Below are 27713 nucleotides of genomic sequence, written 5' to 3'. Positions count from 1 at the left end.
TATGAATCCATTCACGCTTGGGAAATGGCTTATGGCTGAAGGAAATCCCTACCTCTGTGTCTGTGGCCTGGAATAAGCACTTTAAACCCTTAGACACAACAGCTACCTGAAAAGCATGTTCCATCCTGCGGTGCCTCACGTGGGGTGGCCTTGCCATCTTACCATGCATGGCTCACAGACTCACAGGCCCCCATGTGCCTTCCAGACTGCCTTCGGTCTCCACTCTGTACCCAGGACTCAGTTCCTGCCCTTGACAAATTTAAGAAACCAGTGGGTGAGACAGGCCTTGTCCACTCTTATCTCTGTCATCCACTCACTTCTGAAGCTTTAGTGCATGTTCCAGCTCTCTGGCCTGAGGGAGGGAGAGGTCTTCTGTGGGAGCTGCAGAAATTCAGGGAAGTTTCCTTGAGGGGATGAGTAGCTAAATGTAAGGCTTAAGATCAGAGGAGAAAGTCAAGGGCATTCCGATGTCAGGTGATGAGAGCAGGGGAAGGTGTTAGGACTCAAAAAAGTAATAAATGTTCCAGTGACAAAACCTGTCAGGTAAATAACTATAGGTGAAGAATGTCAGTTTTCATTTGTCAGTTCTAGCAATGAGCTCAGTATCCTCTTAGAGTGCTAGGCCTGTCCAAATACTTGGGGACTCACAGGCTGATTGAGGTATAACAGAAGGAATTGGTCCTTCTAATTCTCCATTGTTTGTGTACCTGACTTAAAAGGTAACAAGGTTCTAGCAGTGCTGGGCCTGCTTTTGTGGAGTGGCAGGTGAATTGAAAACCCATATGTGTTAGAGTTGTCAACCAATCCACTTGTGGCCATGGGCCCTAGTCAGAGATACCACCTGGGTGAGGAGGCAGAGCTGTGGAAAGGAAGGCGGTCAGCCAAGCAAGTACTTGTTGTCAGCCCTGGACAAGGTGCTGAGAAGTAGAAGGGCAAGACTGAACCACTGAGGGCAGCCCCTAACCTCCATGTAGTAACCTGCAGGCAGCCTCTCCTACCAGAGGGAGCAGGGCTGGCTGCAGAGTCAGGGCCTTTGTTCTAAGATGCAGAGGTGCAAAGAGGATCAGCTGCCTGCAAGGTGCCAAATGCTGGCCAGCACCCGGGCCTCTCAGGTTACAGATTCTTTACTCTTAACACACATTCATTTAAAAGCAGGTGTGTATGTTTTCTTTTGAAAATCTAACCATGCACTCTTGCAGATTTGATTGAGTATGCAATCATTGGGCTTCTACTGAGTACAGATTCTTGCTTTGTCTTTTATAACACATCCCCTAACTTTGGAACCATCACCCGGAGAGATTTTTACCTGTGCAGACTGAAGTGTTTATATTGATTCTTCGTAGGGCTTGAGAAGAGGGAGGGGTCTCCACAGTCAGAGCCAAGCAGGGCAGCTGGAGAAAGTTAGTCCTGCACTCTGAAGAGTTCTGAGCTTCTTCCTTTCTCCAGGTGCCTTGAATTCTGAGTTCGGTCCTTGGCAAGAAAAGTAAAGCCTTTCTTGGCTATAAGATAGCTCTTACCAGTGCATATAGGTACAGGCAGGAGAGATTTTTCAGTAGGCAAATTCTTTTTGGTTGCATGTTGCCTTTAAAATTATATCAGGAGAGAAAAGCCCTGCAGAGAGTCACCTGGATGAGGAAGAGCATCCACTTTATCATGCCTTAAAATGAGCAGATAGGAGCTGGTAAGGTTTGGCAGTGTGGTTGGGGATCTATTAGTGGGTGAGCTCATGTGAAGACTAGGGCCCCTCAAAGTTTGGGGTCACTGGAGGGAAAGTTTCAGATTTGCTATGGGCTTCTGCCAGGTACATCTGTTCTGCCTCTTAGACCCCGGTGTCCTGTGTTTTGTACTACTCCTGTGGTATTTCCTGCTTTGGGGAGGAAAGTGCCTTGATGAATTTAATCACATGATAGTGTTGGAGGTTTAATAATGCCAGGTGGATTGAACTGAGTATATTGTGGGTCAGGCTTGTACATAAAACAGTTATGTAGTTGGGATGTAGTTCCTGCCCTCAGTGGCCTTACGGCCTAGAGAGAAGAGGGTAAGTAGAATAGAATACTGCTTGACCAAATGGTCAGATTTTGTAATAGCTAAGAACTGGGGGCCATAGTAGTGTGGGGAAGGCAATAATTCATCCTCGGAAAGGGTCAAGGAAAGCTATGGAGAAGGCATAACATGCTGTCCTCCAAGGAACTGCTGGTGGTAGTTTGTTAGGCAGAAAAGATGGGCAGAGGATGTTCTAAGCAGAAGTTGTCTGCATTTTGGAGAGTGGTGAGTCTCTTTGTGGTTGAATTGTCTGGTGTATGGTGGTGAGTGTCTGGAAATGAGGCTGATAAAGTAGGCAAAGGCCAGTCACCAAGGGTCTTGAGTACCATGGTAAAGAAGGGAGACTATGTCTGTTGGCAGTGGGAAAACATGAAGAACCTATTTTAAAATGTTCTGTCACTCTAAATAATTAAATAAGCAAACAAATAGAAGAAAAGGAGATGATGAAGAAGACCTCAAGGTCCAAAGGAAGGAAGTACTAGTGGCAGAACTTCAGGCTTTAATGGGTGAGATGTTTAGGAGAGCCTACGAGTGGAGGAGAGAGAGAGGAGGCCCACATTCATGTCTCTTACGAGATGGCTCAGGGTGGTACTGGCTGGGTGTGGGCCAGCTCAGGGCCACCCACTTGAAGGAGGCAGGCCTGATGAGGTCCCTGCAGCCAGGGAAGGGGCCATCTGCTGCGGTCAGTGCCCCCGGGAAACCTCTATGCTGGGTGTGCTGAGCAGGAGCCAGAGCCTATAATCAACTCATACTTGGGTCACCGCAGAGCTGGTCATTACCAAGAGCAGTCGTCATTAGGAGCTGTCATAAACCGCTCTGACTTTTCTCTCCTGAGCTTGTTAGTGGCCCAGGCAGGCAGCAAACACAGTGTTTCTGGATCCCGCCCCATAATCGCTGGATTGGAAATGACATTAGACAGGGCCTGGGGACTGGATCAGCTCAGGTGTCTCAGGCTTCTCTGGAGGAGGGAGGCAAGAGAGGCTGCAGCTATATTAAAGGATGAGGGTCATAGCATATAGATGGAGTGTGTGTGTGTGTGTGTGTGTGTGTGTGTGTTTACATCTCTGTGGGTGCATGAGTATGACTGAGATGTGTGTGAAGTTGCAAGTGAGCAGTGTGTGATGCAGTATTAGTGTTTGCACATGTATGCTAAGTCCGTGAGGTGTGAATGTAGACACTAGTGCATGATTGTGGGATGGTGGATCGTGTGCATGTGGCCCTTTTGTGTTTGTGTGTGGGGGCACAGTGTCGCTGCCAGCTGCTTACAAAGCTCAAGGGGAGTCCGTCGCAGCTGGCCGGGCTCTCCCAGGGTTGTGGTCTTCACTCATGGGACCGGAGGCTTACTTCTTCCTCCACTGCTTCACAGAGAGGTCTTTGAGAACATGCTGCTAATTCTCCCTCCTCAGGAAGGGCTTTAGAGAAGCCCATCCGGGATTTCTCTGCAGTGGGTTGACATTGTGCAAACCAAAGGCCATCTTTACAAGGCTTAGTGTTTTGTTTTTTACTCCAAATGCTAAATAGACCTGTTTTGTTTAGGTTTTAGTATTTTCAGTAAATCTGTTTAAAACTCCTGATTTTCTGGGTAGGAGTCACTTCCTTAACAGATTCCAGTGGTTAGCAGGAATTGTCCTAAAGGGCATGGTGTAATCCTTAGGTTTTTTTTTTTTTTTTTTTTAAAAAAAGCATGTTGGAAAGAACACATTAAGTGTTAGGAGTCAGACCGGCCTGAGTTCAAGGTCTGGCTCTACCCCCTGTCAGTGCAGCCAAGATACTTATTCTCTTTGTGGCTCAAAGGTTTATGCACTTGTTCAAAACCAAAATGAAAAATTTCTATGTTAGGAGATAAAATATGATGCAACCCAAAATAACACAGATTCTGATATCCTAGGATCCGACTTCAGTGCTGCCTTTCAGACGTGGGCCAGCCAGTGAAGTCTTTGAACCTGCATCCTTAAGTGAATTGATAGGTCCCCATTGGTGGTCTCTCTGGCTTCCAGCTTAGAAATAATGTGGTTTTGTTGTGTAAGAACTCTGTGACTAGGTTTCTTGATATTATATCTTCGTGGACTCCCCAGGCATATCCACTGGAAATTTTTGGACTTCTTAGAAGCCTTTGTCTAATACCATGGAGTGGAGGAAAAGTGAATTGGATGCACACACTGAAGAGTTAAGTTGGGGATGGAGTTAGAGATTGTGGGACCATAGCAAAGGACAGTTTATCATATTGTATGATAAGAATTCTCTGACCAGGGTCTGGGTGGCTAGCGGATGTCCTGACCTCAGCTGCCTCTCCTGGGGATGGTCCTTACATATGGGATCCCTCTCCTAAATGTGTCCTTGAGCTTCTTGTTCTTCCTTGTCTACTCAGAAACCCAGAGATGGATGGCATAGGGACCTCTTCACCTGCATGAGGTTGATAGTGCCTTTTAGAGAAGCAGTTTGGAAACACAGAAAAAGTATTCTCTCAGTAATTGCTTTCTATAGAATTGAGTTTTTTTTTTTTAATTGAGATTTTTATTTCAACCTTTATGGAACGACATAATTTTTTCCCCTCATTTTTTAACTGGTGCATTGTAGTTGTGCATATTGATGGGATTTGTTGTTACATAGTCATACATGTACACAATTTAACAATATAATTTGACCAGTATCACTCCCCAGCATTTCCCCCCTCCTTCCCTGTCTCCCTCCCTTGGTCCCTTTCCTCTATTGATTTCCCTTTGATTTTTAGGAGATCCATCCCCAGCTTTGTTTTCATTTTTCTTCTCTTGCTTTCACATATGAGAGAAAGCATAGGACCCTTAACCTCCTGAGTTTGACTTATTTCACTTAACATGATGGTTCCTAGTTCCATCCATTTTCCTGCAGATGGCATAGTTTCATTTTTCTTTATGGTTGAATAAAAGTTCATTGTGAATATATGCCACATTTTCTTTATCTGTTCATCTGTTGGTGGACACCTGGGCTAATTCCATAGTTTGACTACTGTGAATTATGCTGCTATAAAATGGGTATGCATGTATCACTGAAGTAAGATGTTTTTAATTCTCCAGGGTAAATACTGAGGAGTAGCATAGCTGGATTGCCTGGTGGTTCCAGGCCTAGTCTTTTGAGGAAACTTCATACTGATTTCCATGGTAGTTGTACTAATTTATAGTTCCACCAACAGTGTAAAAATGCTCCTTTTTCTCTACATTCTCTCCAGCATTTATTATTAGTTGTATTCTGATGACTGCCATTCTTATTGGTGTGAGATAAAATCACAGTGTAGTTCTGATTTGCATTTCCCTAATTGCTAATGATATTGAACATTTTTTCATGTATTTGTTGGCCATTTGTATTTCTTCTTTTGAGAAGTCTCTATTTAATTCATTTGCCCATTTAATAATTGGGCTATTTGATTTTTTTTGGTGCAAAGTTCTTTGAGTTCTTTATATATTCTAGATATTAATCCTCTGTCAGAGAATAGCTAGCAAAGATTTTTTTTTCCCAATTCTGTTGGTTCTCTCTTCATATTCCTAATTGTTTCCTTTGTTGTGTAGAAGTCTTTAAATTTGATTCCATTCCTGTTGGCATTATTTCTTGAGCTTTAGGGGTCCTATTAAGAAAGTCTCAGAATTGAGTTTTAATTCCTATTCCACAATTTGCCTGCCACATGAGTTTGGTCAAGTGCAGTTTCTCTGAGCCACAATTTTCTCATCTGCCAAGTGGGGGATAATCATAAATACTTCACTGAACTGATATTCGAACTGTATAGATTGTATTAGCATCCTGGAAACTACAAAGTCCAGTTATATATGACATGTTACTCACCCTGTGGTGGCCGAGTCACAATGTGCCATCTTACAACTCTTCTCGGCATCTCTACAAAAGGCCTCCTCTTTAAGCAGGAGCTGGTTCATGGTAATGTTTTTCTTAGAGGAGCTTAAAAATAATTTTGAGCTTATTAAAATAGAGGCTGAGCTAACCATATGCATCTCTTGTGGGCCCTTGAAGGGAGCTGATATTAACAGAAGAATCAGATTGAAAGCACTGGGTAGGAGAGGAGGCTAAGAGGATCTAAACTTGAGACCTTGTCCTCCAAGAGGGGCCAGTATCCACAGCAGACCTTGGGGCAGATGGACATGCCTGGGGGCCATCAACCTTTTGTAGCAAATGACTAGTACTTTTATCAACATTCTCAGTGCTCTTCCTCTGACCCAGTTCTAAAAGTGCAGAATGAGCACTGTGCATTCCTTTAGCTTCTGGTGGCTGTTGGCAGATATTTTGTATAGGCAGGATCTGTGAGGAGGACAAAGTAAGCTACCAGGCCCCTGGTTTCCACACATGGCAGTGTTAGGTTGACTCCTTTCCAGTTTCTAGGCCTGGCAGTCTCACATCTTCTCTTCAAATGGACAAGCCTGCATGCTTCAGGATGTCTACCTCTCAGGATTACAAATGTCAGGATGAAAATTGAGAGAGCCGAATCTGTCTAATCCAGCAAAGAGAATACTTATTCTGCATAGCTGATAGGACTTGACTTGTTGCAGTGATAAAACTTTGTTCAACAAAGGGGATGGGCTGTCTGGTCATCCAGTGGGGGCTGCACTACAAGAATTATACAAAGGTACAATGGCCTCTCATCTGTGATACGAGAGAACTGCCTTGTAAGCCAGAAAGCATGATGTCAAAGGTCCCTTCTAACCCTTCAAATCCCATGATTCAGGGATTTTCCAAGCACCTGCGGTGTGTCTTCTGGTGGGTGACTTCTACCCAGAGGCGGTTGTGTTGGTGGGTGAAACTTTCTTCTCAAGGGGGATGTAAGATGATTTTCTTGGAGAAGATGGAGGAGTAAATGGGGTCCTCCAGCTCATGAGATCACTGGCAGTGTAGAAATCCTATCCTTAAAATGTGTTTTTCTTCAGCCCCTGGCCTCACAAGTAGACAGACCTCTTTGATGAGAAAAGGGACAACACCTGGATGTGCAATACCAGAAGGTATGGGTTCTGAGACTTGCAGATGAAGACTAGGCGGCTCTGAGCCTTCTAATCGTCATGACTCTGGGGAACAGCTATCCAGTTGCCAGGAAGGGGGCCTATTGGATGGCTTCCTGCATCCTTCCCCCACTCTGTCCTTCATGCAAGCAAAAGCACCTGGACCCCCCACCCCCTACTCCCTGTGCTTCTCTGGGTATCAGTTTTCCTTGTGAGTTTGAAAAAAAAAATTTTTTTTTTCTTTTACAGTTGTGTGTGATGGGGTGGGGGAGGTGGTGAGAGGGTTGAGCATGAGGCTGCCCTTCACTGAGAAAAGAGTAGAATCAATATATTGTGTTGATTTTTTTCCCTGTGACTGACAGCTCTTTGCCTGGAGCCTTCTTCTCTTACAGACTTAATGTATCTCCTGGCAGATTTCCCTGTTTGGAATGGTTGCTCAAAGTCAAGAGCAGGCAAGCCTAGGGAAGCACAGGGGAGCTTTCCCGTTCTTTTGCTCATTCTCCCCATCCTGGCTCCCTTTCCTGATGCTCTTTGGGAGTTGGATGGTGTGAGGAATCTGGTTTGGATCAGCTGAAGGCCTGTATTCTCCTCCTTGCCATCCAGGTTCCTCAGAATGAGAAACTTGGATTGGGCTGGTGTTTGGAAGCTTTTCTTTTCTCTCTCTCTCTCTCTCTCTCTTTTTTTTCTAGGGAGTTCTCAACCTGGAAATTCCTAGTGGCAGCAGGATCAGAGGGGCGCATCCTCCCAAAACTCTAGCACAAGGCTTGTGAGGTGGCCTGGTGAGGTCATTGGGCCTCCTGGGCTTGCTTCTCTGGTGGTGCTGTGAGCACTTTTATCTGTGCTAGTTCTCTGCCTTCTCTGGATGCTTGGAAGACAGGGTAGGGACATACCTGCTGGATGAGCTGCAGGGGAGCTCAGTGAATGGTTTCTGAATTGGACCCGAGACTGCAGCCTGCTTCTTTGTCTGATGAGTGGTCCTGGGAGGAATGAGGGGCCCAGGGCAGTTCTGCCCAGGCTCTCCCTGAAGTGAGAGGGCCGGGAGGACTGTGGAGGGGCCTATGGACATGGCTCTCCTCTTCTATTACAGCCATATTTCTTTCAGGAAATGATTTATCTGATAACGAGCTGGGGTTATACTTCTTCAGGCTGGAGTGGGGCTTTGTTTTCTGGGGTTTGGCACTTTGTTCTGGCATTGAAATAGGGAGAGGACTGCTTGCATTTAGAGAAGGAGGGAGCGGGGCGGGGGTGGGGGAGGCAGTTTGAGCCCTTGGGACTGCAATCTAAGGGACTTCTGGGACTGTGCATGTGTGTGCCTGCGTGCATGTGCATGTGCACATGTAGGAAAATATAAGAGGAAAAAGTGTAGGGAATGAAGGGAAGGGAGCAATGGTGCCTGGGGATTCAGGGGTCTGTCCTGGGTCTGCTTGGCTGCTAATGCCTGAGTGATAGGTGGTCTCATTTCTGTTCTGGGCCTTGGTGTTCTGTTCTATAAAATGAGACTCTGGTTACATGGCCTCTTAAATCCCATTCTGTTTGAAAGATCTGCATGTTTGTCCCAAGTTAGTGTTCTTTAAAATGGGGGTGTATGTAACTCAGTGGTACAGAGAGCATGCTTAGTATGCGCATGAGTCTGGGTTGAACCCCCAGGAGCAGAAGAAAAACAATGGCATTTTTAAACACACTCAGGCCATTAAGCAGCCTCTTTTCTTTGAGGGAAATTTTTACCATGGACTCCATTATAGAAGAACAGCCAGCATGAGCCACTAGGTAGTAAGAGGAGGGACCCAGGGCTGGTTGGTGTGGCCATTGCTTACTCTGGGGGCACATCTGTGGGATATATGGAAGATTGTCTGACCTCAGGGAAGAAAGAGCAATTATTCAGTGAGAAATGCACTCTGTCCTTTCTCCCTGCACTTAAACATCAGGTTTTTTACCAAAATGTTCCTGGCCTTGCAGCCTATGGGTAGGAATGATGTCATTTTTACCCAAACCAATGTTAGCCTATTAGCCTGCACTTGTTTGAGTTCTTCAGTTGCTCATGAAGGGCTTTGTGCGGTCTCTAGGGTAGTGGAGACTCTACTCCCTGTGCTGCCCTTTGTGGGCTCCATTAAATGAGCAGCTACTGTACCCGCTACAGGTTGAAGCCAAGATCTCTGAGGTTGCCTTGTTTGCTGCTGCCTTGAGCTGTTGTCTCCATTGCTGTTAGCCCAGCTCCTATAGAGCTGCACCCATTGCCATGCTGAGGGTCCCTGCTAAATGCTCTCAGCAGCTGTGGAGCTACAGTAGTGCTATTCCTGGTGTCTGAGTGGGATCCTTTGTGGCAAGGGCATCCAGCAAGGTTGCTTTGCTCTGATCAACAGCTCTTTAATATATTTACGTAGTACTTCTCCCTGCATTAAAAAAGGGTCTGGCTAAGTTGCTAAAGCTGGCTTTGAACTCACAATCCTCTTGCCTCAGTCTCCCAAGCTGCTGGGATTATAAGTGTGTGCCAACTCACCTGGATGTTTTTAATTCCATAAAAATTAGTGCTGATGTGGGAGGTTTTTGCAAGCTCAGTTGCTGATTTTGGCCTGCTCCTCTGATCCTGAAATTGGATTTGTTTTTCAGTGCATCTTGAGAATGGCTGAAAAGCCATCTGGTGTTTACCTGTTGCATTTGCAAGGATGATTTCTCTGGGTTTCCTGTCTAGTCTCCAAGTCTGTCTGACATAGAGGACTTGACATAGTTCCAGGAAAAGGCCTGACAATCCTTCCACTCTCATTTGAAAGGGAGAATCCACAGACTTTGAAGGGAGACAAGGAGGAGAAGTAAGGATGCCTACCTGGTAGTCTCTCTCATTGTAACGCTCATTAAGGGAAAGTGCTTTTTGTTGTAACCAAGGAAAAAAGCAGCAAAGATGTGACTGTGTCCTGAAGCTCAGCAAATAAAGATCTTGAAATCTTTGTGCCAGAAAGAGAGGGAGAAACAGAATTGGAATACATGTTTTTAAAAAAGTCATGTCATCAAAAGCAAAAATCTATGTTAAGCAGTGCTTCTATGTGTTGGGTGGCCTGGAATTCTCATGCTTTTGGGAATGGGGTGAAAAAAAAATGAGATGATAGACAGTCACAGATAGCTTCTTGAGAGACTGTAGGAAAATGAATCCAAATTTCTAAAGCTGGAGTTGTTTTGGCTAATTAGAGTAAAAAAATATTTGTGTTTCTCTGCGTCTTCTGAAGGCAGAGCAGTACTTAAAAATGAGATAGAAAGTAAGGAAAATAAAGTAAATGAATGAATGAATAAAATATAGATTAAAGGTATAAATCAATCAACCTGTCAATCTATCTATCTAAAATTTATTTGGTGGAGGAAATTGTAGGTATGTGGTAGCAACCCAAGGTATGCCGTCACAACTGGCAGACTCTGGCTTCTGGTACCTACTAGGAAGCAAAGAGCTGTTTAGAATATGGCAGGACTCTGCAGTTTAGACTCTGGGGCCAAGAGGATGTGACAAGATCTAATTTCTAACATTACGGCCAGGGGCTTTGTGAATGGAGTCAAACCCAGAGCCCTGAGGTATGCACATCTAACCACTTGGGGTGACAGGATATCTGCCATGCAGCCAAGGCAGGGACAATGAGGTTCAGACATAGATAGGGCAACTGATAGTTACCGCAAAAGGCTCAGAAAGCAGGCCCAACAGGGTGACAAGAGGGGACCCCACTGTGCCCCTGGCACTGAATGCTCTAAAAGTTTCTAGTGTTCTTATTGCCCCAGCAGCTCATTTCAAGCTCTTCAGACAAATAAGGACCCTTTAAAAATTCTTTATTTATTTGTTGATTATTAAGCACAGATATGCACTTGCCAGATACTCTGGGGGATCATGGTCAAGGTAGACTGCAATGCCCGAGAGCAAGTTTGGGAAAGAATCCTAGATCTTGAGGATGCTTTTTTCTCAATTGGCCGTGTCAACAAAATTCTTCATCCCTGAGGGTGTGACTCTGAATGCTGCACATGGGCTATGATGATAATTGGCCATAGCGTGTGCTATCTGAAGCATGATTTCATAGCAGACCCACCATTTGTGACAAATTGGCACCACGGCTGTTATTTATATAATGTGTCTGTATACACATCTGTCCACAAGATGTAATCTTGTCCTGATGTCTGTACAGCATGTGACAGTTGTCAGGATGCCCTCCCACTCACCACTTGTCTGAAATCTTTAGATGGTGGCCAACAGCTTGAACATTTTGTGTTCTGAAGTGACTTTGCTAGTATTGTAGCTATGACTGTGTGCAAGGTGACATTTGTCTTCCATGGTCCCCTGCCTGTGGCTGTACCAGTCATCATCCCATGCTGAGAAAGTGAGAGATGCTGCTACCCTGCTCCTCTTGCACCTCCATGAAGGGCCTGCCTGGTATCCTGGATGTTGTTGGCTTTGTGATGGGGAGCTTGCAGGTGAGGTCTGTGAGGTGGGAACATAAAGGGGATGAAATCACTGGGGGTCTTGGAGAAAAATTTGGAGAAAACCCCCAGACCGCTCCCCACTCCCTGTGTGGGGTGGAAGCCCTTGTATAGGATGCAGGAGCCTTGGGCCCGTAGCAGGAGAACAGGGAAGAGGAACTCAGGGAAAGTGGGAGGCCAGCTCTGAGGGTTGACTCTGTAAATCAGTAATGGCACTCCCACTGGGGGAGCTGGGGGCTCACAGGACTGTCCCATGGTACTCAGCCATCACCCTAATCCTGGATTTTGCCTGTCTTCAATAGGAAGAGAAGTGCTATACATGGAGGATACTGTGATCCATTCAAAGAAAAGCTGTTAGTTTTGGAGCTAGGAACTTGGTCAGTAAACCTAGAAAGCATTTGCCTTCTGAACAGTAGGTATACAATGAGAGTTGAGCCTGAATGTTGGCCCAGTAGGTGTCATGGGCTCTTGCAGGTCTCTCTGTTGTTACTAAGTCTTTGCTCTACCACTCGACTTCATGCAGGTCTCTGGAGTTGTCCCTCTCCTGGGGCCAATGTGGTCCCATGGGTCAGCAGCCTCCAGAGCCATAGGAAGCTCTGTGTTTATTTCTTTTCAATAGGTGGCTGTCTTGAAGAAGCAGGAAAGGAGAGCAAAGTTGGGGATTTATGAGTTTATGTTGCCTTCATTTTTCCTGAACTATTTGCTTTCCTTCGGCTCTCAGGTTCTCAGAATCCCTGCAGTGTTATTTGTGAGTGAGGGTTCGGATGGGTTGAGAGAGAAAAGACTCAATGAGGGTCAGAGGACCCAGAAGCAGAGGACCCAGAAGGATATTCAGCTCAATGCTGATAGCCATGGCTGCCCTGGATGCGGGCCGGCCAAGCTTGGCAGAGAAGAGGAACTCTAGTAAACAGGGACAGTGCCAGCCTTGAGACAGGGCTGGTGCCTGCTACAGTTCACTTTTTAGGTTCTTGGCTTCAAACAAATCCATTTCAGGCCAAGAACGATTTCACCTCCAAGAAATTAGAGGAACATCCGTCCTGTTTGGTGCATGTTGTCGTCCAACCTGACGTGTCTATTTCTGGGGGGCCTTTGCAGGGTGGGTGATAGGAGAGCCGTGTGTGTTCTGTCCCCTTTTTATAACTGTTTCCAGGTTTGCAGTGAAGCCAGGCCTGCCTGTCTGATGGATGGGAATTTATGTGTCGTGGGCCCAGTCTGGACTTTGGTGCTTGCCAAGGGTCAAAATTGGGGCAGGCTGCCAAGGCAACCTCGTCTTCCCAGCGTCCCTGCTATTAGCATAAAACCCAGAAGGGCTGAAAAAAAGAATAAAAGGGAAAGAAAATGTAAGTGTAGAAAGTTGGATAGATAGGCAGGGTCAGGTGTGTGAATGAGCAAGAAGGAACTTAACCTATGATTGGGACACTCTGAGCGGTTTGGTGGGCTTGGATATAGAAAGAATTGAATGATGGTTCGAATGAGGGATTTGGGGCATAAACTTCTTTTTTAGCTTTCTTAGTAGAAGTTTATGATGAATCACTGGAATGTCTCCCTCTCTGAATCATTTTATACCTAGAAAGCCCTCAGAAGTGAAAAGGGCCAGTGTGAGAAACCCTTCCTTGGTAAGGCATTGCACTATTCCTGCACAGAGATGAATAAGGCTGGCAGGAACCTGCCGTGGGGAGGAGGACATAGAAGGTACACCTGGGAAATTATCATGCAAAGGTTGAGACAGGAAAAGCCATGAAGGTCAAGATGGAACTGGCTAGGGGCTTCCTGGGGAAGATGGACTATAGCTTGTGTTGAAGAATGGGGAGGAAAAGCATACATTTTACCTGCAGTGTACTCTCTGCCTTTAAAGGAACTGGACTGAGAAACTAATAGAAGGAGAAGAGCTGAGGTATGCCCATGGCAGCCACTGTGCAGAGGCACTGGATTCACAGCTTCTTCAGGGAGATCCCATCTCAAGGGGGGTGGGGGATGCAGCACCTGCTCTAGGTCTCTTCTTGCCATCTGTCAAATGAGATGGCATACAGCCTGCTAGACATGCTTCAAGTGTTTCAGGTCCTTCTCTGGGGTTGTCCTTGTGTTTAGACAGCTTCATGACCAAGATCAGTGCTGTTGGGTCTGGGCTGAGGTACGTGCAATTGAAGTATTTGGATGATGCGAACAGACAAGTTTTTTTTTTTTTTTTTCCCCTCTTGGATGGCCTAGGCTTCAATATTGAATTTCAATGACAGGAGAAGGAAATATGAAGATTTAGATTTAGATTGCCAGTGATGGTAGGGGAATAGAGATGACTTGCCTAACACATTTGTTTTGAAAATGGCTACACTAAGATCCACAGAAGTAAAGTGATTCATTCAAGTTTATACAAAAAGTTAGTAATGGGTTTAGTCAGCAGGCATCTGCTGACTATGGATTTGGGATCCTTTCTTCTGAAATGTGCTGCCTGTTGGCTATCAGAGCCTTTGTTTTCTGACTTTGCAAGTATCAATAGCTATGCAACTGATGTCTCACGATCCTTAGCAATTCTGTAAATGGTGCTACACCACATTGCCCGGGGTCAGCTGGGTTCTTGGACATGCTATGCTGATCTTCCTGCCATCAGTCTCAACTTCTGTGAATCTGAGGGGCTGCCCTGGGTCCCTGGATTGTTTAAACATCATTCAAGAAAGAGTCCTTAAAATGTGCCACTGTGAATAACCAAGGTAATGATTCAGAGAACCCAACCTATTCCCACCCTCCAATCCTTTAAACCAGTGGTTCTCAAATGTGGTCACCAGCTCAGCAGCATCAATCTCTCTTGAGAACCTATTAGAAATGTGAATTCTTGGCCCTCATCCCATTGCTTCTGAATCAGACACTCAGGGGTGGACCTCAGCCATCTGCATTTTTAACATGTGATTTTGGTGGTGCTCAAGTTAGACCTTAAGCATCTCTCAGAGCTGGGGGAACGACTCATGGCTTTTCCAGTTCATTAGTTCTGAAGCCCACTTTCCCACTCCTCATCTTTATCCTTCTGAGAGACCATCTCACACGTCAGCTTGCCATTTGGGTGAACACCAGGAGGTAGAATGAAAAGAGATGGAAAACCAGTGACCCCATGGTAGGAACAGCTGTTTTTCCTTGGCAGATTTGCCTGGACTTGGAACCATGATTCAGTCCATCCTAATGGTGGACTCTAAGTGATTCTTCACTTCTCCTCTGTCTCCTGCTTAGGGGTTGGGAGCTGGCAGGTGGAGGTGGTGATGGAGTGCCCTGGGAAGGGAAGATCCAGAGCTCTACTTTGTTGTCCTGTGAGACCCAAGCCCTTGCTACCAGTGCCACCAACACACATGCTTTCCCAGATAAAATCACACAGGGCAGTACTTTGCTCTCAAAGTGGGTTTTTGTTTTGCACTATTAGCTTAAATCAGTAGGGATTTAACACAATCCACAAAGTCAAGCAGTTAGGCAGTGGGATTTTGGATGGTTGAAATTGATGCTGCTTGTGTGTGTGTGTGTGTGTGTGTGTGTGTGTGTGTGTGTGTTGAGTGTTGGGGAGCTTGTAAAGTTGCCACCTCTACCCTCCTGCCTGACCACTTCCCTAAGGTGTCCAGGATCCAGAAAACAGGACAACTTCAATTTAATAATTTGCCTCAAAAGAGTCACTTAAAAGCATTTTCTACATCTGCTTCTTATAGATAAGAGGGGAAAAAAAGCTGTTTTCAATCTTTTTAGGTATATTTTTTTCTGTAATGTATGAGCTATAGTCAGTAAATGCATGTAAATATGCAGCATGTGGTTTGTGGTCAGGGGAGGGAGTCTGAGTTATTGTGACAAAGTGCCAACTCCTTTCTCTGCTAAGCGAATTAATGATGCCAAACACCAGCTCCTGCTGGGAACAGAGAGTTCCGCTAAGCTGCCATCAGGAGGCCTTTGTCACTAGGACTCATTTGGGCCCTAATGCCTCAAAGCCAGCTCTCCATGGTGCCCAGACCCTCTGCTGAGTGTTGGAAAGAAGCAGCAGTCTGTCAGAGCCAAGGGCCCTTACCTAGTGCTGTTCCCCAGTCTCATTTGCACAGTTGATTTGAGGATGGTGCTTTCTGCCTCGGGCCTTGGGGTCGCCCACCCAAGATTTGTGAACCATGCAGAGGAAGCACAAAATAGGCTCCCTCTGTCTTCACAGCTTAGCGCAGCTTCGTTATCTGAATAGACTCTTTCACGTGGAGGCTTCGTGTGGTAGGAGGGCTATGGGTCTTCAGGCGATGGGTTGCCCATCTGTGTGCCCTTCCTGATTCAAGTGGCTGGCTGACCCTGGATGGTGAAAAGCCACTTTGTAAAGAGGTTACCTGTCTCTGTGACTGGCTTACCCTCCTCCTCAAGTCATCTATTTGGAATCTTTGGACCTCTCTGAAAGAGAACGCCATTTAGGAAAAAAGCAAATCTCTTCAGAATCAGGATGTGAAGTCTAGTATGTGCCCCTGGTTGAGTTTTTCATTGGCATCTATTGGAGAGAATGTATCCAAGGGTTGGTGCAGTGTCCCCACAGTTGCTGGGACTCTATTCATCTCCTCTTACTCTCCTACTCCTACTAACATTCCAGACAGAGGAGCAAGGAAGTAGGTGGGAGTCACAGCTGTGAGAACCTCCAGCTGTATAACCTCTGCAAGTTACTTTTGAGCATCATCCCAAAGAAGTTTAATGTCCCTTCTAGTTCCACATTCTACACTCTAACCTAATTTTTTTTTTTTTTTAGTCTGAAACTTGATGAGGATTGACTAGACCTGCAGGTTTTCTCTCATTCCCTTAAAACAAAACAAAACAAAACAAAACACACCCCCCCCCCCAACCAAAAAAACCCAAAAGGTCGAAAGAGCAGAATTCTTACTCAAAATCCCTAAGAAGTTTCAACTAAAGCCAAGTTGCTGCAGTTGACTGGAGAATGGATGGCCTGGAAATGTAATCTCTTGTTTCTTTAATGATCTCACATTTTGTGATTCATTTATATTTTTATAATTTATTGGACTATAAACTTTTAAAAAACCAAGTATTTTTGCTTCCAAATAAATTCAGTTTAGAAAGTCAAATAGGAATAAATGGCTTTGAATAAAAAATTGCAGTTCATTACCCCATGCCTTCTCACCCCAAATTCCCATGACCCCAAAATAATAATTTTCAACTATTTTAGCAATTTCATGCGATATTTAGCAAACTGGAGCAAATATATGACATGTAAGTTGTTTGATTTCTTGATTTTAATGTTTAGACATTATTTAATGATATTTCTGTTATTGAAGTTAAAGATTTCTCTCCCTTGCACTATTTTTCCTTTGTAGTTGTAACATACTTTGACTGAGTTGATATTCAATTTTTAATTTATTGGAGTTATGCAGCTATCATTTGTAGCCAAGCCATTAAGTATACTGCATTTACATTTCGTTTCTTTTCACCTGTGTATGTGTGGGTGTGTGTTTGAGATACTAATAGTCTAATTTTATTTGTCCTACTTCTTATGTTCATGTTATGAATTCGGCCTCTGCTTTTTCTGGCAGATTTTTCATCAGACCCTCTGCCTGAGCCCTCTTGCCTCAGTTTCAGTCTGGATTGATTGAGCTTTAAGCCCACTCTGCAACTGTTATGGAAAAACATTCTAAGCCTTCTTTTTGCCTTTTTTATGTTTGATCTTGCTTGAATGCTTTCTGTTCTTATTTACTTCTGCATTTTTATAGATTCTTAAGCTACATGGGAGATAATTTTGTTTTTAATCCTGTAATGCCTGAAGATATTTTTATTCTATTCTCATATGCTGATTGATGTATTCAGCCCAGTGTCAAATTTTGGGATTTTATTTATTTATTCATTTAATTTTTTTTAAATGGTACTGGGTGCTAGGGATCAAACCCAGGGCCTTATACATGCTAGGAGAGTGCTCTACCACTGAGCTACGCCCCCGGCCCTTAGGAATTTTGCAGACATTCATTCATTATCTTATAGTTCCCTAGTGCTGGCTATTGAGAAATCTAGTGCCTGCCATTCTGATGCCTGATCCTTTGTATTAGATATATATTCTCCTCTTCTCTAGAAGTTTCTAAATGTCATGGTTCATGTGCTGGATACTGTTTAACCTGGGAACTCATGTTCTTCGTTTATAGAAAACTTTCTTGTATTATTTCTTTGATTTTTTTTTCCCATTAATTTTCTTGGTTCTGTCTTCCTGTAATACTTTTTATTTAGATCCTTAGATATATGCTCTGTCTTCTCTTTTTTCTATTTCTTCTCTCTTGGTCATTTTGTTCAGTTTTTCAGGAAATTTCTTCAATCCCATTTTAAAGCACTTGTATTGATTTTTTTAGTTTTCATCTTATATTTTAAATATCCAAGTATTCTCTCCTGTTCTCTGATGGTTCTCTTTAATAGCTTCTGTTCTTGTTTTATGAATGTAGTATCTTATCTAATACTATCATTTTTAAAAGTTTTCTCATGATTGCTGCATTGTCTCTGTTATTTCTGAAAGATTTTTTTTTTTCTATTTGTTTTGAATGTTTTGGTCTCTACCATTCACATTTAGAAACTTTCCTTATATCCTACCAATTTTGACTGAATTTGAATTTAAGAGTGAGGTATGAAATTGGAAGCTGTTTGTTTATATGCAAGGCCTATGAGTTTTGGGCCTCATTTTGGAGGTTTTCTTGCGGGGTGAGGGTGGGGGCCCATATGTCTTTCCTTTGGAGCAACTAGTTTTCTTTAGAGGAAAAGCATTCAGTCTTTTGCCTGGGTGATATAAATGTAGTGTTCTAAGATCTGAGGGTCCCACTTTTTACTGTGCAGATTTTCACTTACCCCTTTGGGGTCTGTGTAGCACTTTACCACCCTTCTTCCTATGTTCCTGGTTTAAACCTTCTGTATAGAGTAAACCTATTGGCTACTCTTGAAGCTGGTAAGGGAATGTTTTCTTGGATTCATGACCTAGGGGAGTGGACCTAAATGTCCCTATACAGACTTTATACCAGTCCTCATGTTTAATATCACCTCTACACTGGTATGCAAGTGGCCCCAGTCCATGACCACTTCTGGATCCTGCAGTGTGGATCAGCTTGATTCTTATTGGCATCTCTCTTGTAACTAGTTAGATTTCAGCATTTATTTTCTCTGGCAAGCCAGGTTCCATCATCCATTTGCTTTCTGGTATACAAAATGTTGTTGATATATTCTTGTTTCCCTTACCATTTTTGTGCCTATGTTTATAACTTTTTTTAAACTATAATCTTAAATTGATTTCAGGAAGGAATGGAAATGATTGTACATGCTCAATCTGTTTGGCCAAAAGTGGCCAGTGGTAACTCTGTAGGTTTCCAGGAGTCTAGTGGTTGTCTGTATGGCATGCCTTTGTTTTTTTTTTTTTTTTTTTTTTTTACCTCCAGTTGGTTTTTAGCTCTCTGGAATTCACCCTGGCCCCTTCAGATCCTGGCCTTCCATAGGGCACCAGTGACCCTAATCATCAAGTCAAGTGACCTAATTTCAGACTCAAACTTCTTCAGCTTTGGGGGTTGAGGGGCATCACCTTCATTTAAAACTGCTTCCTCCTGTGGCTTTTGTGACACTGAGCTGCCTGGTTTTCTTTCTTTCTTTCTTTCTCTTTCTTTCTTTCTTTCTTTCTTTCTTTCTTTCTTTCTTTCTTTCTTTCTTTTCTTCTTCTTCTTCTTTTTAAAAAATCTTTGCATCTGATGACTTTTACAACAACTTTTCTCCTTGCTGTCACTCCAGCAAGGGTGCTTCCTAGGGTTCCCCACTTCTCTTCTTTTCTCTATACCCTTCATTGTAACTGTTATCTGTAATCAGATGAGTCACAAGTCTGATTCGTAACTCAGCCCCATTCTTACTTTCCCCATTATTTTCTTTTCAGATCCCTACAGAAATTTCAGATTATTGGTTATATAAATGGCTGGCCCCTGGCCAGTGTCTGCCTTGTGTCTAAGCACTGTGTCTAGGTTATGGGAAGAATGGTGGCTCCATTAGTGAAAGCAGGAAAGTCAGGAGGAATCGATAGTTTTGAAGAAAGTATGGGTTTGGAATGAGTGGAATGACTTTTCTGATTTTCATCTCAGCCTCAGAAATATGGCCAAACTTTGTGGGAAGGCTATCAAGGAAGTATAATTTGTGAGCAAAAAATATGGTTTGAGTGACTGAAAATGCAATGAAGCTTTAATGATCTACTCAAACGTAAGGGATTATTTGTTTTCAGATGGCTGAGAAAGACCCGGAAGTCCCTAATTGCAGCTGCAAGTTTTTGGTTTTTAAGGTTTCCGGGTCTCTGAATTCTTGCTGACAGTAATAGATAGGTGGGAATAATATCTTACCCTTAGGGGATGTTAAGTTGTTAAGGTATTTTGTTTTAGTTCATTCTCCAACTGTAACTGAGATCAAGGGTGTGAGATGGAGTTTAGATGTAGTGTTATCCATCAGGGTGAGCCAGGCACATGATGATGGGAGGGAAGAACAGATCCAGGGTAGAGACAATGCTGGGGATGAACTGAGGTGGTTTCTCAGTTTTGCCTAGCCTGGGATCCTCTGGATGGTAGTTTTGCCAGGCTAGTGGTCAGATTGTTCTGTATATCTTTCAGATGGAAAACTGAAACACTAGGTGTTTAAAACCAGATTTTGAGGTCACACAGAATCTAGGACCCAGAACTTTGGTCAGCTGTTGTCCCTACTTCTCCCTAATTTCTGCCACCATTGGCACTGTGGGCTCAGCCAGGGATGAAATCCCTGTGATCTAGCCATGTCAGCATGGTGGACTGGGGAGGCACTCGTGGCCAGCTCCTGGCTATCCCTGGGCCATCACCCACCCTGTCCCTGTAGTGCCTGGGTGTGGCATGGTGGGGGGGGGGTGCAGATACATCAATAAGGCACAAGAAATCAACCTTAGACAAGTAATTGCCTATCCAAACATTGCTGGTAATCTGCATCCCTGAAATAAACCCTTGCATGATGGAAAGATGTTAGCAATTTCTGGCCATATGTTCCCTCTTCCCTATTTTCCCCACCTCAAAATAGAAAGTGATCCAAATGGCAAGAAGTAAAGAGTCTAATGCATAACACATTTCCATCATCTGATTTCCCTTCTCCCCTCGCCGTTCCCCCACCTATGTAAACTAAATTCCTTTACATGGTCATGGCAAAGAAACATTAATTTTTGATTTGAGTTGTGATTAAAAGCAACACAATTAAAAGAATGAAATAGTTTCCACTGAAGCAATATTTTAAACTGAGTCCTGGTACAGTAGGAGAGAGTATACTCTATAGGTTTAGGTGTGGGTTCTAATCCTGATTGTGTCTCTTGCAAATTGTGTCTCATGCAACTTGTGGCCTTGTGCTGCCATTGTAACAAGATACTAATGATGCCTATGTAGCATGGTTGCTGTAATAAACAAGGAGTCACAAGCAGAGCACCCATCCTATGTTTATCTATACAGCTTAACTCATGGTGGCTACTCAGTGAATAATCGTTCACTCCTCTGCAGAAAAGAGGATTCCTACATTGTCAGGTAGTGCACCCATTAGTCTCTCCAGGTGATGTACTGGTCACTCCTGTAGAAACACTTGGTTTCAAGCTTTAGACTTTGGGAAGTAGCTTGGGACTTATCTAATAACCTGGGTCACCTTTTGGAGGGTCTAAGGAGAGGAGCAGAATTGTTCTTACTCCCTTGCTTTACCTTTTGCAGTCTTTCTTTGATCAATTTTGTATTAGCCAGCTTTCTGTTACTATAAAGAGAAAAGGTTTATTTTGGATCACAGTTCTAGAGATTCCAGTGCATGTTCATTTGGCTCCATTGCTTTGGGTGAGGCAGCACATCATGGCAGGAACACATGACAGAGCAAAACCACTGACCTCAAGACCAGGAAACAAAAAGCAGCAGAAGAGGAAGGAGTTGACATCCAATAATCCCCTTCAAGAACATGCCTCCCCAAGTCTTTGCCCCCCCCCACCTCCGCCAATGACTTAAACACCTCCTACTAGGCCCTGCCTCTCAAAGGTTTCACCATCTCCCAGGAGTGCCAGGTCTTTAACACATGGGCCTTGGGGGTGCTCTTAAGATCTGAACCATAGCAAGTGCTTTCTCCCATTCCTATTTGCTCTGTTTTGCAGAGGGGAGGCAGAGATGAGATTTGTTTCTGCTTTGGCCTGGGCAATGAGTCTCTTCTTGCTGGTCCCTCACGTGACCCCCTTGAGAATTTTTCTTATTCAGTAAACCACACACTGGAACAGGTGAAGTCCTTTCTCAGTTGAACTACCACTTCATTCAAGGTTTGTAAGGCAACAATGGAAACTGAGCCAGGTGTGGGCCTGTGTGGGCATATCTGGGGTGAAGCCTCCCCTTCACTGCACTCCCACCTGTTGGTTCCTAGGTGCTCTGTCCACTATGGGGATAGGAACTAAGCATGACGCCAAACCCTGGGCAGTCACTTACTCAGGGAAGAGAGAGAGTGTGAAAAAACCAAACTCATTGGGAAGCTGTGCTCAAATCACTCCCGTGGGCTGGGCAGCCTGGGACAACTTGGAGGTCAATCTTAATCCTCAGCTAGAGCAGTCTGCTCATTAATACCCAGTTCTGACCTTTCTGCCACCTTTGGGGTGAGGCATTTCTCAGGCCCAGGCTATTATATGTGGCTTGAGTTAAGTAGGCATCAAGATCTGGAACTCCTTTTGTCAGAAAAAGAAAACAGTGGGAGAGGATTTAATTTACTGACTTTGACACATTCATTACAGATTTGCTCCTAGGATTTTTTTTGCCCTTCTTTTTACTTGTGGGTTAGCCAAGGGTGTGGTTTTCTAATCAACTAAATATTAAATAACAAAGCCTTTGCAAATGCAATTCTTCCTTTGCTAGGGTAGTCTCTTTCAGCCCCAGGAACTCTTTCATCACTCCATTTTAAAATGTGGGAAGAGTGTTTGAATTCCTCTCCCTTATTTTCTCAGTCCATTTAATGAGCACTCTTAAGTTTTGGGTTTGTTGCAAAGAATTTTGGAACCACAGAGTCAGCAAGGACAGCATCTTGATTAAAAGTGCACAATCAGACACGGTGCTGCCACTTGGATCAGTGTCCCCCAAAGGTCCATGTCTCAAAGGCTTGTTGCCTAGTCTGTGGAGCCACTAGGAGGTGGTGGAACCTGTAGGAGGTGGGTCCCAATGGGAGGAAGGTAGGCTATTAGGGCCCATATCCTTAAAGAGGATATTGGGGCCTCTATCCCTCTTCTTCCTTTCTTTCTCATTTTGCTTCCCAGCCATCATTAGGTGAAAAGATTGTTATACCACGTGCCTCCACCATTAAGTGCTGCCTCACCAAAGCAATAGGGGGCAATTGACATGCCCTGAAACCTCTGAAACCGTGAGCCAAAATATACCTTTCCTCTTTATAAGTTTACTATCTCAGGTATTTGTTACAGTGATGGAAAACTGACTAACACACATGGATTTAAGTTTAGGATTGATGCTGGGCGTGGTGGCACACACCTGTAATCCCAGCGGTTTGGGAGGCTGAGGCAGGAGGATTGTGAGTTCAAGCCAGCCTCAGCAAAAAAGTGAGGTGCTAAGCAACTCAGTGAGACCCTGTCTCTAAATAAAATGCAAAAAGAAGACTGGGGATTTGGCTCGTTGGGCAAGGGAATATGGCTAATGGGGCAAGTGCTCCTGAGTCAAATGCCCAGTACCGCACCCCACCCCAATATTGTTTAGGATTGATGACTTTGGGCAAGTCAACAAGTCAAGCATTGTTTTCTCATCTCTTAATCGGGGAAAATAATTGTACCTTCCTTATGAAGTTATTAGGATCAATTGAGTAAATACATGCAAAAGAACCCTCTATAGCATGCCACACATCCTTATGATCACTGACTTCTTATGGAGTATAGGTGGAAACATTGGGTTATTAAAAAGAGGGCCTTGGTGATTTTTAATTCAGAAGATTTCAAAGGACATCCATATTATCTGGTGACTGGCACCTGAAAAATGATTTCCAATTTCTAAATACCTGGGGTTGGCCAGTCCTAGAGGGGAATCAATTGTGAAAGTGACACTACATAATTAGCGTGTCTACAGTTTATTGAGTGTTTCCATACTAACTTGTCTTTATCGATGGATCCTGTCTGGCCATCACTGAAGGATCTGGCCCATGGGTTAAAAACAATGTTAAGGGCTGGGAGTGTATCTCAGTGGTAGAATGCTTGCCCAGCATGTGGGAGGCCCTGGGTTTCTTCCCAGCACCACAAAACAAAACAAAACAACTGTCCCCACACACAAGAAAGACTCCAAGTTGTGGCACAGTCTGTAGAGAGGAAAAAAAGAGGAGACGGACTTGATGGGTAGGCCTATTCTTCCTTTCTGCTGGGGTTGTACTGAGAACAGAAGCAACCCTGTACCATATTAGGTTTGAGGAGAGACCATCACCTAGTTTTATCTATCACAGCCTCACTGGGGCTTGCTCTGATCTGTCAGGAAGTCAAAGTCAAACGCACTAAGTCTGTGTTGGTCTTCTCAGTTGGTAGAACCTTAGTGGTACTTGTAAATGGTTTATTGACTAGTGGTGAGGGGACCTTAGCAGTACCCGCTGTCCAACTTCCATGGAGAGATAGCCATGAGAACTCTGATTTTGCCCTGCTAAAGTTGGATGTTGATATTTAATGCACCCAAGCCTGACAATTCAAAGCGTTCTTTAACTTTCCCTTGCTGAATGTGAGATGAGGCAGATTGTCTCTGCCTTATTTATAGGACCCAACTTTCAAGGAATTTTTGAATCTACTTTCTCTTAAAAAAAAAAAAAATCAGAGTAGGATTTCTTCTTTGCTGGAATTTATAACATTAGGTTACATGGATTAAATTGGATTGTTTGACCCCTTTCTTCCCTGAAAGCATCGTAGGATATTCTGAGTTACTTGGGGTTTACAAAAATGAAATACAATTTAGTTATGAAAATTTATTTGGAAGTCTTATGGTGCCCTATGGTAATTCCTGAGATGCCCTTAGACTCCATAAAATTGTAGGGGTCAGAATCAGCGGCATGGTGAGTGACTGAGACTTTGGTTTTCATTTCGAGAACTGCCTTCTTGCTATTCCTCTCCACATCAGCCAGGCGTTAGGGTTTTTGTTTTAGATGAAAAACTGTGTTCTAAAATGCTTTCTTTTCCCTTCTCTTCTTCTTTCCCCCATCATCTGTAGCACTGAGGATGAAAATCAAAGAAGTGAAAAAAGAAAATGGTGACAAAAAGATTATCCCCAAGAAGAAGAAGCCCCTGAAGTTGGGGCCCATCAAGAAGAAGGAGCTGAAGAAGCTGGTGTTGTTCCTGAAGAATGGGGCAGACTGTCCCTGCCACCAGCTGGACAACCTCAGCCACCACTTTCTCATCATGGGCCGCAAAGTGAAGAACCAGTACTTGCTGACGGCCATTCACAAGTGGGACAAGAAAAACAAAGAGTTCAAAAACTTCATGAAGAAAATGAAAAACCACGAATGCCCCACTTTTCAGTCGGTCTTTAAGTGATTTTTCACGGGGTGGGTGGGGGAGGGAGCCGTGGGTGGGGGTGAGGGGCGGGGGAAGAGCGGACGACCCTGGAACCCGGTGGTTCCCACACACTGCTCCTGTCGGTAGTGGACGTTTCCACCCAGCTGGCTCTGTTCTTGCAGATTCCCACTCCCTTCCCTTCGTAGCCACACTCCAGACCCCAGTATAGCCACGTCCAGGTAAGGAAAGGGCCATTTAGATTAGGAAGGCTTTTAAGATCTGCAGCGCCGAATAGCAGCCACTGTGCTTCACCCAGAGACAGAGTCACCAAAAATAGAAAATATTTTTTTGCCAGTTAAAAAGAGAGAGAGAGAGAGAGATTGGGCAAAAAGTGAGAGAGAGCATCTTTCCTAGTGTTGTTATAAATTGCTTTTGGATCTGCCAGCGAATCTGTGCCTCTGGAACTAGGAAATTCTGCTGGTAAATTGCATTGCTTTTGGTTCCAGATGACTTCTCTGTCTGCTTCAGATAGAAACACATACATCGCACTTGTTGTTTAAGATAAATTTTGAAAGTAATATGAAAAGCAGTAGGTAATATTGAAAACAAAGTTACTACAAGAGGGGTCATTGCCTGCTCTGCCCTCAGTTCTCTCATGGGATCCTCTTTTGATATGAATTGGCCAGTCTCAGATGCCCTGTGTGTGGTGGCTCATGTCGGCCTTGTATATGACCTCACTTCCACACACGTGTGGGACTGCACATGTGCCCTCTTTCATGTAAGGAAGAGGAACACAGTGGGCATGAGAGAGATGAGGATTTTCAGGCATGGTTAGTTGTTTCCAAAAAACATAAAGAAAAAAAGAAAATTTTTTGAATGCTTCAGCAAATAACTAGTCTGGATAAATGGTGAAATTGGGTGAAGAGCTTCATATTCTAATTTCACATGTTCATTTCACATTTTAAAAGAATAGAAAGGACAACAAAAAACATACCGACTTTTCAAAGTTTAAAAATGTTTACATTGAGCATTTGAAAGGTGAATCAGGACCAAGGTCTTCTGATCCATATGAGAAGCTCTTTCACTGGGCCTTTTCAGGTGGAGGTGGATTTGAGGTCCTCCTTCCTGAGTTCTCAGATGCCCTGGGGCTAACACAACACTGATGAAATTCCTAGCACTTCCCATCCTATGCTCTCCTGTGAAGGAACTGATTCCTTTAAACTTGGCTTCCTATAGATCAAAGAAATTCTGAATATCCTGCCTGTCTGACCCCTCCACTTTTTACTTTTGTATTTCCCCCACCCCATTTCTTTTGAGGGAAAGTTGACATAAATGTCCTCATTGAATAAGAAAGTTTCAAAGGCAAACCATCTCTGCAGTTTTTTCCTAAGTGCCAGGAGATGTTCCTCAAAGCCGTTATGCCTAATAAGTGATGTAAATAAAACAGTTCTCTTAAACCACTTTCCTTTTTTTGTCCAATGTAAAGCAAATAATTCTAAAACAAACAAACAAAACAACACATTCATTTCCTCTGCCAAAGCCTAATTCTTGATTCCCTATCACATCTCAAGGACCTTAGTGGTTGTCCCTCTGCACAAACATTCATACCCAATCCGAATATAGTAGTGAAACTGTCCAGTGTCAATCACTGAAGTGGCCCTGAGCTGACACAGAAGCAGTGGAAGATTCTGTTAATTATGAAAAACTCCAGTCTGAAAATCAGTATGGAGACTCAGTTACCTACCTGAGAGTTATCCTGATGTAATTAACCTCTCACAATTAGCAATCCCATCATTTTAACACTTTTTTTTCTCTCTGATTGTTAAAGTATTGGGGAATTTAAATGATTTGCCTGTAATTTTGGATGGTTTATAAATGTGTGTATATATATATATATTAGTAATTAGAAATATCATAGTTTTCTTTGTCCAACTGATATTCAGAGCAATTTCATGAGTGCATGGAGTTGGGCCTTCGTTTTGGTGGATTAAGTCAAGAGCTCAGTTATCGTTATGTATCTAATGCACATTTTGACAAAGTCTGTCATAAATCAGGGCCCTTTACAGAGGGATTTTTCTGGGGTACCAGCAGTTACCACTGAAAGAGTAAGGAACAGCAGGTGGCCATGCTGTACGACTCTTTAAACCGGAATTCTCAGGTAGGAAGCAACATTTCAGAAAGGGTTCAAAATAACTTGGCAATGTGAATGGTGGCTGCACACTTCACCCAGTTGCAGAGTTTCTGGCCTTTGGGTTTGACTGTGTACTTTGGTGAAGAATTTAGACACACACCAGCTTTGTCTCTACCACATCAGCAATTTCAGGACGAAATGGGTGATTATCCATGGGCCCAAAGCTGCTTTATTACCAGCTGTTTTTTTTTTTTTTTTAAACAAAGAACATAACAAAACCAATGTGCAGACTCATTGGCTTAGTCATTGGTTTCCAAAAGAGGAGGTCTATGTGTGATTTGATAGTTTTTGCTAGTGCGAAAGTTGGATTCCTGAAGCTTTAAAATAATCGTTCTGGAGAGAGTCCCATGAGGCCGTTGTCAGATCGCAGCTAAATCTTTGAAGAATATTAGTAGTTATCTTAGAAGATAGCATGGGAGCTGAGAATTCCAAGAACATTTTATTTTTAAGATATCCTGTGTAACACTTGGCTCTTGGTGTTGGTGGATTAGCACCAAGTTCTCCCCAGGGCAGAATCCAATCAGAGCTCTAGCTTTCATTTGGATCTGCAAATTACAGAAATCCCATTTCCCAAACCTAGAAT

The 27713-nt window shown here is 43.7% G+C and overlaps 1 protein-coding gene across 1 annotated transcript in view; it reads left to right on the top strand.

Moving 5' to 3' along the window:
- Window positions 1–27328, top strand: part of Sfrp1 (secreted frizzled related protein 1) — a 43386-nt gene extending 16058 nt beyond the window's left edge. Inside the window, 1 exon segment of the mRNA XM_015506224.2 lies at window positions 24656–27328. Within this exon segment, the coding sequence (XP_015361710.1) occupies window positions 24656–24978 (323 nt within the window). The 3' untranslated portion in view covers window positions 24979–27328.
- The last annotated feature ends 385 nt before the right edge of the window (window positions 27329–27713 follow it).

The sequence above is a fragment of the Marmota marmota genome, unplaced genomic scaffold (genome assembly GCF_001458135.2).
Source record: "Marmota marmota marmota unplaced genomic scaffold, marMar, whole genome shotgun sequence".
Lineage (NCBI taxonomy): Eukaryota > Metazoa > Chordata > Mammalia > Rodentia > Sciuridae > Marmota > Marmota marmota.
Note: the sequence above shows the minus strand (reverse complement) of the source record. Positions and strands in the feature narration are given on the sequence as shown.